This window comes from Rhinoraja longicauda, chromosome 1, assembly GCF_053455715.1.
Source record: "Rhinoraja longicauda isolate Sanriku21f chromosome 1, sRhiLon1.1, whole genome shotgun sequence".
Classification (NCBI taxonomy): Eukaryota; Metazoa; Chordata; class Chondrichthyes; order Rajiformes; family Arhynchobatidae; genus Rhinoraja; species Rhinoraja longicauda.
This window is the reverse complement of record NC_135953.1, coordinates 43,735,101-43,750,716: the sequence shown is the minus strand read 5'-3', so window position 1 is coordinate 43,750,716 and position 15,616 is coordinate 43,735,101. Positions and strand designations below refer to the sequence as shown.

At 41.1% G+C, this 15,616-nt stretch overlaps 1 protein-coding gene across 1 annotated transcript in view; it reads right to left on the bottom strand.

Moving 5' to 3' along the window:
- Positions 1–7,844, bottom strand: part of LOC144596895 (putative phospholipid-transporting ATPase IM) — a 161,046-nt gene extending 153,202 nt beyond the window's left edge. Inside the window, exon 1 of the mRNA XM_078406142.1 lies at positions 7,700–7,844. Within this exon, the coding sequence (XP_078262268.1) occupies positions 7,700–7,844 (145 nt within the window). The remainder of the gene's footprint in view (positions 1–7,699) is intronic.
- Positions 7,845–15,616: the final 7,772 nt, after the last annotated feature.

Sequence of the window (15,616 nt, the reverse complement as noted above, 5' to 3'; positions counted from 1 at the left end):
GCTTGTTCATATGCCCATTACAATCTGTATGAAAACTTCAGACCGGTAAGAAGAGTCCTGATTCAAAATGTTGCCTATCTATGGTCTTCAGAGATGCTGTCTCACCTGCTGGCATACTCCAGTACTTTGTGGTTTTTTTGTTGCTTTTTAAAAAAAATGAAGCTAGGCTCAATCCAGCAAACTACCCTCAATTTCTCAAGAAATAATGAGTATAAAGCCAGTTTTTTTCACCCTACAATCTCGTTTCCAAGGACATGTCTCTGTATGTATATCTCAATCTCCATACCTAACCATCAAAAACTCCATATTATCCACCCCAAGATCCAAGAAAACATGTGGGTCACTGTGCGGAATGTCCTTCTCGCTTAATATTCAGAAGAGTTTAACCCATTTAGTAAACATCATATATTGGGTTGATAAGCTACACAGCCAACAATGTGACACATGCATGAATTATAGAGCACAGTCAGTCTTGTTTTGAATTCCATGTATTTTATCAAGTAAAGCAGGTGAAAATATTCCTCACCTTAACAATTCCTGTCTGGTATTGACCTGGTGTTTTTCTTCAACGCTTCCTTGCAGAAGAAATTGTGCTTGGCAACTTCAAACTATAACACCATAAGCTGTGTCTTCTGTTACCGTCAACAAATATTAACAACAATGCAGAAACCACCCAGTAATTAAATCCGTCAATGTTCAGTTGTTATGTTTGCGAAACAAAAACAGAAACTTCAAATTATTCGTGAAACTTACATAAAAACTGTAGAAATTCCTCTCAAAATTTGCTCGACTGTTGTAAGGAATTGGTTTGTGCTCCGGACTGAAAGGTACACAGAGCAATTTTAGTGACGTAGCGGATGGATCTACATGGTACAGTGTAGCACTAAGCAAACAAAGGTAATCAATCGTTGGACCTGCATGTAGATTGCATCATGTGTACACACCACCTGATAGGCAGTAACTCAAAGAAACGCCATACGGTAGTTCAGCTGTCCTTCATATGGGATAGAACCCAATTCACTTTGGCAAATTAAGTGTAAATCTACAGTGAATTATTTAAAACTTCAAAAAGTAGACTTGTTTTTCTTTCACTAATCAGAGCAAGAAATGGTTAAAATTAACTTATCTCAGAACATAAAAAAATAGCAGAAGGAAAAGGCCTTCTTAATAACTTGCTGCATCTACCTGCAAACTTATTATGATTCATGCACATGCACACCTCGATTCCTCTGTACTTTGATCAGTTATATTCTTTTTCCATTTAATCTGACTTTCGATTCCTCTTATCAATGTGCATACCATTTGCCAACCTATCTTTATTGTGTTGCAAAGTCCTAATAGCCTAATTTCAACATGCATCCTACCTATTTCTTGCAATGGTCAAACTTGTATACGTTACACTCTGCCTCCTCCTCCGGGTCATTACTGTATATCATAAATATTTGAGGGACAAGAACTATTTTTTTGGGCACTCCACTAGTTATATCATTCCAGTCTCAAAAATACCTGTTTATTCTAATTCTCTGTTTTCTAATTGATAACAAATGTTCTATCCATGCTAATGAACATCCCCTAATGCCATTCCAGGAATTTTTATCTTGTGCTCCATATTTTTATGTGGCACCTGGTCAAATGCTTTCTAAAAATCCAAATACACATCTGCGCAATTGCCTATTACCTCCTCAAAGAACTTTAGAAAAATTGCATCATGGCCTAGTTCGGCAACGAATGTCCAGGAACAATGTTTAGGTTTGGTTATTGTCATGTATACTGAGGTACAGTGAAAAGTTTTGTTTTTGCACGCTAGTTTAGTTTATTATTGTCTCATATACAAAAGGAAAAGATAGAGTGCAGAATATAGTTCTCAACATTCTAGAGAATGGTAGATACTGCACAAGCCATCACAAATACTGATCTCTCTACCATCAAAAGGAGGCACAGGCTCAGAATGTCAGCTAATATCATGAAAGACCCACACCATGCTGGCTACACACTCATTTCATTCCTACCACCGGGAAGAAGGTACAGGAGCCTGAAAACAGTAGTCACCAGGTTCAAGAGAGAGTTAGATTTAGCGCTTAGGGCAAAAGGAATCAAGGGATATGGGGAAAAAGCAGGAACGGGGTACTGAACTTAGATAATCAGCCATGATCATATTAAATGGCGATGCTGGCTCAAAGGGCCGAATGGCCTACTCCTGCACCTATTTTTCTATGTTTCAAGAACAGTTTCTTCCCAGCAACCATCAGGTTCTTCAATATTACACCACACCAACCTCAGTATTTATGAACTTCTATGGACTGTACCTTTGGTTGCATGATGGACTTTGGTGTTTGCACTAATATGTTTACCTGCTATTATGGTTATTCATTTATTGTATTTTTGATTATTATATATTACAATCAAACATTCTTGACTCATGAAATATATTTATAATTTGTAAAACCATGTTGACAGGTTGATTACATTAAGCTTCTCTAAATAACCAGCCATTTCTTCCTTGCCAATAACATATGTGAAGTTATCAGGATGGTAGGTGTCTGCTTTTTGTCTTCCTTTTGTCTTTCCATTTATAACAATGTAATCACATTTATGATTTTCCAATCCATTGGTACTTCCCGGAACTCAAAAATCACAAACAATGGCTCCGCTTTCTCTGCAGCCACTTCCTTTAAAGTCCTTGGATGTATCAAGATTTGGTGCCTTGTCTGCCTTTTGTTCCATTTGTTTTTCCAATACCTTATCCCTCACATAAATGATTGTTACAAGCTGTTCCACTTGAAACTAGGCCATCAGAAATCCTTGCATTATTTGCCAACAGAAGACAGATGCGAAATATTGATTCAATTTATTATCCAATCCTTATTTTCCATTGTTAATTCTCTAGTCTCACTCTTTACTCTTCACTCTTTACATCAACTTCAACTACCCTCTTACTTTTTAGTCCCTAGAAGCTCTTGCTGTTTGTTTTTTGATATTATTTTCTAGTTCAAAATCAAAATGTCAAAATCAGTTTTGCTCTTCTGCCCTTTTTAGATTCTCTTTGTTGGTTCACATAGAATTCCCAGTCTGGTCTATCATTAGCGACGCTACGTTATGGGCTCCATCTATGATTTCTTTTTTTTTAAATCTCCTCGGCTAACAACACATGGTTCACCTATCTCCAGGGATAGATTTTCCTAATTAGATACATTTCTGTTGAGTGTACATAAAGCATACAAATTAGTGATTAATGCAGAAAACAGGAACCAATATCGTAGAGGTATAGAAGTCAATAGTATTTTGGGGATAATTTACAGTTTGTAGCCATTAGTGGAAAGGCCGGTCGGTATTTAATCTTCAACCTGATGTTTATCAACCTGTCTTACCTGCTGAGTGATATCAGAACAGCACAGATGAATTAGTACAATGCAGTTTGTAGATTCGTGCATGATGACTACACCATGTACTGCAATGGACCAAGTAAGAACTTTGGGTGGTATAAATGCTTTGTCATGTAGTGTTACGTTTCTTGAGTGTAGATAATGTTGCAGTCATCCAGCAAAGAGTGTTCCAACACAATCTTGGCAGACCTTGCATTTGGTGAAAATACTTTGAGGAATTATTTCTTGCAGTCTCTGCCTTGCACTTCTGGCCATGATATTCATGTGATTGGTCCAACTGAATTTATGGATCATCTTAACCCTGAGTTCTGAAAGTGAAGGAATGGGTAAATGGCAAAGGAAGTTATCATGTTTACTCATTTATTGTTAGAGATGCTTGTGTGACATGAATGTTATTTTGCCACTTTAAGCCCATGTCTGAATGTTATTAAGATCTTGCTGTATGTAAGCATGAACCTTTTTTCTGAGAAGTTGCAAATGGAATAGAACTTCTCAGTGAATATGCTCACGAGAATCATTTGCTAGAAAATGATTACTTGAGAAAAACCTGAAGATGTTTGGGCCAAAACAAATAGCCTGGGAATCCTTTGTTGTGATGCCTTGGTGCTGGTATGATTTGACCATCACAACCATTTGTCCTTTGTATGAGGCATGTCTCTAATCACTGCAGCATTTTTCCCAGGCCCCCACTAGCCTAAATTTTACTACGGTTCCTTGATACCGCCTTGCAAACACTGCCTTAATGTGAAGGGCAATCCTTTCCACATCACCTATATGGTTCAGCTCTTTGATTCACATTTGGACCAAGATTGCAATTGGTAAAGGTATAATACATGCCTTTTCTTCATAATGCACCATCTACTTCCCTTTCAGATATCTCAAATTGTTTTACAGCCAAAGATACCCCTTAAAGGTGCAGTTATAATGCAGGAAAAGGAAATACTGCATCAATTTGCATAGAGCAAACTTCCTCATGCCCTGATAATTTGGTTAAGGTATATTATGTGACGGATACATTTAAGTAAGGGCTTGTTAGGTCTACCACTCTTCTTTGCAAAAATGTTATGAAACCATTCACATCCAAGTGAGGGAGAAGGCAGAATCTTAATCAAATATCGATTTTGAAGTACAGTACCTACAACTGTTGAGAAACCACTACGTTAAAATATCAGTTTGGATTTTTGCGTCGATTATTCACAATGAAATTTCTGCTTAGAATCTGAGTCAGCTTGATCAACTAACCCATGGCTGCCACTTAAAACCATTAATGATAAAAATTGATTGAATAACAAAATACATGAAAGGTGCATCATTAAAATGATCAACCAATGCTTGCTTTGGTAAAGTATCAGGATGATGCCAGAGGCTTAAACTTAGTAACAAACACATTCAGATTGCAAATACAAAACATGTCATCAGGAATGCTAATAACCCATTTTTCAAATGGGTCCTTCTACTAAGTTCACAAATAATAAAATAGACAATAGACAATAGACAATCTAAGTAATCGGATGATACTAATTGCACAGCTCGATAATGTGAGAGCAAGGATAGTTTTGACAAAGGACTTTCTTCTGTCATGGTCTTTCTTTGTTATTTATGTTTCACTGTTGTCTTGAATCTTAATATTTATCTATAAATTTAAATTATTTAGCAACTGTGGTGCATATATATAAATATATATATTTTTTTGTTTTTGTTTACCTTGACACTATTCTTGTGCACATGTAAACCAGCTGGTAAGTGACACTGAACCTGTTAATATGCTGGCATCTCAAGGGACCCATGAGAGAGGATAAAAAAAACACATTTGTTTTTGCAAAGTAGACAATAATACATCTGATTCAATTCAAAAACATTAGAGGCAGGCTATCTGGTGGCATCATTCATCAAGATCTTGGATGATTTTGTACCACAACTCTACATTCTTGTGCTATTACCATTCTTTTGATTATCTGATTATTTCAAGAAATAGATAGATCATCGTTTTAAATTAATCCAATGAGTAAATGTTCATGGTATTCTGGGGTATGGAATTCAAAAAGCATTTTCAAGAGAGAGTTAGATTTAGCTCTTCGGGCTAAAGGAATCAAGGGATATGAGGAAAAAGCCAGAACAGGGTAGACAATAGACAATAGGTGCAGGAGTAGGCCATTCGGCCCTTCGAGCCAGCACCACCATTCAATGTGATCATGGCTGATCATTCTCAATCAGTACCCCGTTCCTGCTTTCTCCCCATACCCCCTAACTCCGCTATCCTTAAGAGCTCTATCTAGCTCTCTCTTGAATGTATTCAGAGAATTGGCCTCCACTGCCCTCTAAGGCAGAGAATTCTACAGATTCACAACTCTCTGACTGAAAAAGTTTTTCCTCATCTCTGTTCTAAATGGCCTACCCCTTATTCTTAAACTGTGGCCCCTGGTTCTGGACTCCACCAACATTGGGAACATGTTTCCTGCCTCTAATGTGTCCAACCCCTTAATAATCTTATACGTTTCGATAAGATCCCCTCTCATCCTTCTAAATTCCAGTGTATACAAGCCTAGTCGCTCCAGTCTTTCAACATATGACAGTCCCGCCATTCCGAGAATTAACCTAGTAAACCTATGCTGCACGCACTCAATAGCAAGAATATCCTTCCTCAAATTTGGAGACCAAAACTGCACACATTACTCCAGGTGCGGTCTCACTAGGACCCTATACAACTGCAGAAGGACCTCTTTGCTTCTATACTCAAATCCTCTTGTTATGAAGGCCAACATTCCATTGGCTTTCTTCACTGCCTGCTGGGGTACTGATTTTGGATGATCAGCCATGATCATATTGAATGGCAGTGCTGGCTCGAAGGGCCGAATGGCCCATTCCTGCACCTATTTTCTATGTTTCTATGTTTCTACCACCATCAGTGAAGACATTTCCTCTAATTTCAGTCCTAACTGGCCAATCACTTACTCAGCGACAAGAACCTTTAGTTCTTAACCCATCAGCCAGGCTAAACATCCTCGCTGCATCCACTTTTCACTGTACCTTGGTACATGTGACAATAAACTCAACTAAACTGAACTTATCAATTCCTGAAATAGGTTTGTAGGTTTCATTCTACTAAATTAGAGAGCATACTTACTAGTTTATCTTTACCTTTATTGCAAGCCAATGATCTGTCATGGACCAAACACGTTAATGCAATAGCAATGAGGGCACGCCAATGCTTCTACATCCTGAGGTGACTAAGAAAAGTTGTCTCCGGTAACTTTCATAAATTTCATAAACTCCCTGGTTTTGGACTGCTATGCCCAAGACCGATAGAAACTGCAGAAGGTTGTACATGTAGCCCAGTCCAACACAGACCAGTCTTCCCACCATTTACTCCATTTACACGTCATGTTACTTCGGAAAAGTAGACAACATAATCAAAATCTTGTCCCACCCCAATCATTCCTTGTTCTCCCTGCTCCTGTCTGGCAGAAGGTGTAGCTTGAAAGCGTGCACCATCAGTCTCAGCAACAGCTATTCTCATCCATCATCAGATTTCTGAATGATCGTTCCATAAGCTAGGGTACTGTCTGATTCGCCTCTACCCCATTGAGGACATTGAACTTCGGCGAAGGAACTGACGCGCTACAATACACGACAATACTGAGCACTGTATTTATTCTTCACTCTGTATCTTCCCCTTTGCTCCAACTATTGTACTTAAGTTAGAACTGATTGCATCTATGTATGGCACGTCTGATCTGTTCGGATGGCATACAAAACAAAGCTTTTCACTGTACCTTGGTACATGTAACAATAATAAACCTAAACTTAATTCACAAAACTTCTCAGTGCCTTTTTAGTTACAGAAAAGAAAGAATTGTAAGTGCAGTACTTTGGTAACTCATAATAAACTGAAGAATGGAAAAGGAATGTTCGGTCTAGCAAAAATTATTCCTTTCAGAAGCCGCATAAGGTTACCCCAAAGAAAAATCGCGAGGAAATTGTTCTGCAGATGTCTCAATTATTATATGCAAACAAAATAAAATAAACACCACGCAATTTTATGCATTCTGCCCAGTGTTTTCATAACACTGCTCAGGCTGGACGTCCCATATTAAAGCACATATTTCCCCACTCCTTTTATGAATATTTGAAGACCAAACTACATTTCACGTTAATATTGTCCCACCCATTTTCACTGTGAGTTTACCTTTCAAGATGATATTTAACTAGTGTTACTTGTGCATCAGTATATCATGTAAAGATCCAGATTTGCTATAAAAGTGACACATCGAATCGTCAAGAATCACCAACACTTCCACGATTCCAGGTGCTGTTACCGTGCCTCTCTCGGTCGCAGTGTATCCGACACACTGTGACAACAGGTTGTTTTTCATTTCTATTTGCGTATTTTGTTTTGCCTGTCGACGTTATATCTGAAAATATGACAGCCAGGGATTGCACGCCTTTCCCATCTCCACCCATACTGCCTTGGGACGACGCCGGGCCGTGAATAGATAATTAAAACCAGAAAGGGGCTTCTCCCCGACCCGAAGCATCGTCCTTCCATTTCCCTCCACAGATACAGCCTGAACCGTTGACACAGCCTACCGTTCGTGATCGTTAAGGTTGTCAGGTTCTCGCACCAGCTGTCTCTCCTGTTCGCTGTCAACCGCGGCCTAGGCCCGGCCTTCGGCCTCCACGCCCAGCGCCGTCGCCACAAACCGACTCCTGCGTTTGAAAAGTCCGCCCGAGCTCGCGACCCCCGCCCGCGCCACATCAGCCCCGTCCTTTGCTCGAGCCCAGCCACGTGGCAGCCCTTCAACCGACACGCGGAGTCTGGCGTCGTCGACTTGACGGAGCGATGCGGCGGCGTCGCATCTTTGTTGACAATTCTCGACATTATTTTGCGCGCAAACTCCCAAAATTTGAACCATCGGCTGTACATATACACATGTCGATAGTTTCTAGAGGTAAGGCTTTGCGAACTTAAGTTGGATGACTGTAGCCAGATCCGCAGCCCCGAGTAAAAAAAATAAGGCGCATTGAGGTCGTTTAAGAATTAAGGGCATCAATGTTGGCTTCAACCTATCCTCAAATATTAGGAATTCAATGTGGTGTTGCAATATACAAGGGAATGAAATTACATATGCGTAGGGAGAAACTGCAGATGCTGGTCTAATCCGAAGGTAGATTAAAAAAACTTCCTTTTCTCCAGAGATATTGTCTGAACCGCTGAGTTACTCCAGCTTTTTGTGTCTATCATGAAATTACGTATTTTCTTTAAGGAACCTAATCATGAAGAAGGGCCAATCCTTCCCCCAACGCGTCCTTTGCGCTTGTTTATAGTAAATCTTTAACGTGGCCTGATATTTTTGAGTGTTTGAGACACCCAAAGTGCTGGAGGAACTCAGCGGTCAGGCAGCATCTGTGGAGGGATTGGACAGGCGACGTTACGGGTTGGGATCCTTCTTCAGGTGTCTGAATGTTTTCTTTGCTTATGCCCAGATTACCGAATCGTTTTATTGAAGTTCTGTAGTTTTATGCAATATTGACGAAGAACAAGAATCGTTGCTGTAAGGCATTTGCATCTTTATGGGTGTTGAATGTTCTCTGGGCTACAGTGGATAAAACCCCGTCAATCCAGCACGGTTGTCTGGTGGTGCCAGTTGAGCAGATTTTCCATACTGTCGGGTGCAATTTGCCTTACTCCAATTTAGTAACTTCACACAAGGTCAAGACTTATCCCTATTCAAAGCAATCTTAAAAATTATGGTGTGCTCAATTTGCTGTTCCACTGAATATCCAGTCATCTGGCCAGGCTTGTTTCCCAACAAAATCCCCAGTATCGTCCTTTCTCAGGTTGGACTATCCACAGAAGATAGACACAAAATGCTGAAGTAACTCAGTGAGACAGGCAGAATCTCTGGATAGAAGGAATGGGTGAAGCTTTGGGTCGAAACCCTTCTTCAGATCGAGAGTCAGGGGAGAGGGAAACGGAGAGGGACTATCCACATACTCTTTCAGCAAACCCTCGGATACCTGACAAATTCTGCCCCGTCTAAGCTATTGGCACTGAGGAAGACCCAGCAATATTGGAGAAGTTAAAAGTCACCCACGACAACAACCCTGTTGCTTTGGAGTCATTTAGTAATCTATCTACATATCCGTTCCTCTATCTCTCGTTTGCTATTGGGAACCTTTAGTACAATCCCATTAGATGCTTGCGCCTTTCTTATTTTTTAGCTCTACCCATACTGCCTCAGCAGATGAACCCTCCAGTATGTCCTCTCCAAGTGTTGCCATGACATTCTTCATGATTAGTACAGCAACCCCTCCATCTCTTTTCCCTCCCTCTCAAGCACATCTGAAGCATTGAAACCCTGGAGCATTGAGCTGCCCTCTCACAACCACTTTTCCGTTAGGGCTACATCATAGTCCCATACACTGAACCAGGCTCCAAGCTCATCAGCTTTACCCAAGCCATTCCTTGCATTGAAATAAACACATTTCAGCCCGTCAGCTTCAACCTCTCCCTGCCTGCCCTTCTTAGTTTAAAGCTCTCAAGGGCCCTGTCCAAATTCAGGTTCTCAAACCTTACATTTGCTTCATTTTCCTTTTTGACTACATTTGCAAGATCTCTCATCCAAGGTTTGTGAGCCTTGTCATGCTGTATTTCTCTTCCTCACAGGAACACATTGATCCTGAATTCTGACCATTTGGCCTTTAAACAACTCTCACGTGAGAGATGTGGACCTACCCAATAAAAGCTGCTCCTATTCTACTCTCCCTAGAACCTGGCTAATACTATTATAATTAGACACCCCAGATTAGCAAAAAAGGTAGATGGGAAAATAAATTGTGATGATACAAGGCATCAACAAAGGGATATAGGTAAGTTAAATTATTGTGCAAAAATTTGGTAAATTGAATATAATGTGGGGAGATATAATATCCTTAACAATAGGAGGGAAAGGAAAACACAATTCAAGTTTTCAAGGTCAGCTTATTGTCACATGTACCAATTAAGGTACAGTGAAATTTGAGTTACCAATTAAACGGAGTGAGTAAAACATGCTACTGTACGGATGGATCTGAGAGTCATAGTATTGTGCTGCAGAGAAGCATGCCTTCAGTCCAACTCATACAGCCTGATTGAGATACCCAACTACTCTAATCCACGATGTAGCATTTGGCCCATATCCCTCTATTGCTTTCCTATCCATGGAACTGTCCAAATATTTTATTAATTGCTGTTATTTAACCTTTCTCGGCCACCTTCCCTGACAGATTATTCTATTTATTTACCACCCATTATGAGGAAAAACCTGCACCTCAGGTCACCTATAAATATTTCCCTCTCACCTTAAACCACTGCCTTCTGGATTTTGATGCCCTTGTAAAAGACTGTGGCTATATATCCTATCTATGTCAGGTCACTTCTCAGCCTTTTGCGCACCAGTGAGAACTAACCCAGCCTCTCCAATCCTTCCTTGAAACTAGTCTTTGCATATGTAATGAAAAACATTTGCATGCCTGTAGAATGAGTAATTAAGAAGTCAAAAGGAATGTTGTCCTCTACTGAAAGAGATATGGAGTAAAGTCTTTCTACAATTCTACGGGCCATTGGTGAGACACCTTAAATACGAGGTACAGTTTTGGTCTCTATAAATGGAGAGATTTGGAAGAAATTTCCATAAGTTTCAATTGTGGAATCCTGGGATGAATGGGCTGTCTTGAGTGGAACAATCAAAAATGCTGAAATTGAGCCTATGTTTATGGGAACTTGGAAGAATGAGAGTGATACAAGATTTTGAAGGAGCTTGAGTGGAGGGATGCTGCGAATAATTAATCATAATTTAAGATAGAAAATGTTGTCTTTTCATGGATTGTGTATCGTCTTGAGTTCTCCACCAACATTTTTGTGAAGACCGAGTTGCAGATGCTGGTTTACATAAAAAGACACAAACTGCTGGAGTAACTCAACGGGTCAAGCAGCATCTCTGGAGAACATGATGTTTCAGCTCAGGACCCTTGTTTCTTACTGAAGAAAGGTCCCAACCCAAAACTCACCGTATCTGCAGAGATGCTGCTGACCCGATAAGTTACTCCAGCACTTTGAGTCAGTAAAATGGAATTAAGGCCAAGATCAGCCATGATCACATCTAATGACAGAGCAAGCTGAAGGTGCCAGTGGCCTGGATTCAGATTCAGATTAGTTTATTGCCATATGCAGCAGAGTGCAATTAATAAATTCCTTTTTCGCATGAAGCTCATAGACTACCTAATATTCATCATGATAGATACAATAAATACAATAGCAAATGCAAAACAACATAATGGTGCAAAGACAAGTGGAAACTCAAATCTGCCCAGTGTAAGGGGTTTCTGCGCCGAGCTTTCGCCCGACCTAAGGTCCCCGTGCCTTGCTCTGGTCCCTCGACCAGGCCGCGCACACTGGTTCCCCGTGAGTGGTTTGACCCACTCACCCCCTACGGTTCTAGACACTGGACTTAGATGCAGGAGCGTTGTTAGTGCAGAAAAATTCAACCAGACCAGATTTGAAGACCAGGGTTTAAACGGAAAAAGCTTTTATTGTGCACTTGGGACTATTGTACATGAATGCTTTTACACAGTTCTATCAGACATATACTGAATTACATGAATACTTTGACTCTGAATTATAAACGCACAGTTCTATAAGACATATACTGAATTACATGAATACTTTGACTCTGAAGTATAAACGCCCAGTTCTATAAGACATATACTGAATTACATGAATACTTTGACTCTGAATTATAAACACACAGTTCTATAAGACATATATTCGACTGTAAGATGGGGAACGTACGACACATCGCAAAATTGGCCAACACATATTTACTTATACACCCACGTTAATTAAGCCACCCTCCCCTCTACACTAAAACTATGTCCAGGATGTGCAGGATCGGGGTACATGCTCACCATGGGGCTATTACTGGGGTCACTGGCTGTTCGTGCTGCTTCTCCGCTGTTTTCCGTGAGGGTTGTGCTTGTTCCGTGAGTTTCTTCCTTCCGTTCTTCTCGGTGAGTCTCCGTTCTCCGTGCCGTGAGTTTTTCTTGCTTCTGACTTGCGTGTCTTTTTCTCCTTGAGTTTAAAACCCAAAAATCGTGGCCAGTTATACTAATCCTGACCCGTCCTATCTCCCGCCAGATCTCGGGATCTCTTTGTTTCAAAGATGGGTTTCGAGTTTTCTCTTTGTTCTGCGTTATGTCCGGGAGTACCGGGTGATGGCTAGATGGTCTGTTAATCTGTTTCTCGTTAAGAGGTGATGGGTTTAACTGGTTTCCCATCACCTGCCAGGTAGGTTTCTATGGGCTATTGTGCCCCCTTAATGAGATTAACTGTGTAGGTCGGCTTGGGGCATTGTGAAGCATGCTGATGTCAGCGCCCCAGTGTCCGGACTTCGACCTGGTTTTGCGGGTTTCTGCACGGCCAATATCCATCCATTGTTCTGGCCGTGGCTTTGCAGAAACCTAGAGACTGGGCTGTGGGGTTTTTGCTTTTGTGGCTGGTCACGAGGTCCCGCGGCCATCTTGGGACCCACGGATTGTGACATCCCTTGTTAAAAACCTGACCGCAGCCTTTCTCCGCTATCAGCCCCAGTCCCGTATAAAATGTCCAAACTGCAGCTCGTTGGTTTTGTTGTTTGCAGAATGAGGGAAAACTTCTCAAATCTTACACCAGTCCTACTCAATCTTGCATGTTGGATCTTGAATGTCGAGAGATCTGGCTGCCAAAGGTGAAATTGCTGTTTTAGTGACGGACTAAGTTGCTCACAATTTTCATATGTAACTATTATCAGCTCATTGCATTTTCGTGAAGAAATTCCTCTTTGTTTATTATAAAAAATTGCCACGTTTCCTTAATCCTTAAACACACATGGCCTACTCAGTAAATTGACTGTTTCGTGTACAATAGACCACTGTGAGTCACATGCATGGCTGCACCTCCAACTGATTGTTTGAAGCAACATTGCCAAAAATATACTGTACGTTTAATCAAAACCTTTGAACCACACAGGAGAGAGAATCACAGTACAGCCTCATTAACCAAATATCCATGTTTCCTTAGGCATTGCACTGCTGATGTTAAGAGACTTTTGAATTCTTATTTAGGAATTAGCAAGGCGAGATTGCATGGGGCACACCCTTCGACAACTCAAAACGTATAAAATTCCAAAAGTAAATAAGAAATATTACTACTGATTAACAGAGCTGATTCACTACCTTTAAGAGCCACGTTCATAAAGCTTAGTGACCCTTGAACCTAATTTGCAGATAACCTTCAAGAATTCAGCATGAATATTACTATTTATTAGTGTAAGTGTGCCAATGTAATCGCCAGAAAATCAGGAACTGTGTTAATCAATTATTTTGATATCGACATAGAATTCTCCATTTACAATTAAAACACAAAGTACTTGTGCTATAACTCCAGGGTAAGTGCTCAACCGGGTGGCGCCGTAATGGCTGCCTCGCCAACAGTCTGTCTCGTCCATTTCTTTATTTGTTATTTTTTAGTATGCGCTAAATGTATGTTTTAGTGTTCTTTAGCTTTGTATTATGTGGGGGGCGGGGGGTTTGGGGGAAACATTTTTAAATCTCTTGCCTCGACGGAGATGCGATGTTTTTTCTGGAGCCTGCAGGACCTACATCGTGGAGCTGGCGGTCCCTGTCGGGGATCGACCTCGGAGCTCAAACCGCGGGAGCCTGCGGACTTTAACATCGTGGAGCACGCGTTTCCTTGGTTAGGGATCGATTTCGGGTGCTCCAAGCCGCAGGAGTTGCGGGAGCTTCGATCGCCCCGTCTGCGGATGGTGCGACTGCCCTGACCGCGGGAGAATAAAGAGTGAAGAAGATTAGACTTTATTGCCTTCCATCACAGAGGAATGTGGGAATCCGCTGTAGTGGATGTTTATGTTAACTTTTATGTAGTTGTGTGTCTTGTTGCTTTTTATCGTGTGACTGTATGGTAAATCGAATTTCACTGTACCTTTGAACTAAGAAAACCAAGCCCAAAGCCAAAGTATTATCTAACTAACTGAATATGCCAATTTATGCCAAGGACAATAACTAACTCCATATGTAAATAACAGCTACCTACATGTTAATCAGCTCATTAAAAAAAACTAATCCTGTAGATGGAAGTATATCAAAGTAGGCACCTCCCTTCACTGGTGTTTCATTGAGTTAGGCCCACGACACCTCAGGAAGGCTCAATAGTTAGTTCTGGTGTCCCAGAACAACCCCCTCAATACCTGCTCTCACCACCTATGCTACCAGTATCTACTAAATAAAGGAAGCTGCATCCTTCCTTTATTTAGTAATAAACACTTGCATCCTATCTTCCACTTATCCTAGCCCATCATCAGCAGGTATTGAGGGGGGTTGTGCTGGGACGCCAGAACTAACTGTTGAGCCTACCCGAGGTGTTGTGGCCCTGACTCATTGTAACACCACGAATATCACCCTTGCATAAAACCGGGATACACTTACACAGGCTACAATTACCAAGAAACACACACACTGCATGTCATACGTTTTCTTTCTGCCCCCAACTGACCCTGTTTCTTCTCCACTAAATCCACTTACTGCCTTGCTCTGCTGCCTCTGACATCTGCTTTATGGCATGACGCAAACTCTGTCCACAAATTTCTAGCTCTCCAAATAGCAACGTGGTCGATTTTGCTATGAAACCTCGACAACCCATCTCTACCCGACGTACTGTTGCTCTCCATCCTCGTTGCTCAACTTCTGCTGCCAACTCTACATATCTAAACATTTTCCTTTCATAAGCCTCATCCACTAAGTTCTCCCAAGGCACCGTCAGTTCTATAAAATACACTATCCGCTGACTAACTGACCATAACACTATATCAGGCCTTAAACTAGTACTAATTATTTCCCGTGGAACCACAAGCTTTCCTCCCAAATCTACCTGCATCTCCCAATCATTGGCTCCCCGTAACTGGCCTCACTCATACTTGTCTGAAAACCTCCCTCCTCTACCTTTCTCTCCCTCTCAGACAAAATGAATCGCTGCCCTCTCAGTCCTGATAACTACTGAATTCATCTGTGCTCTCCTCCTCTCAATTGCCTCAGCTATGCACTTCAAGACCTGGTTATGCCGCCAAGTATACCAACCCTGAGAAAGACTAGTCATACATCCTAACAAAATGTGCCTCAATGTTGCCACCTCTCTGAACACA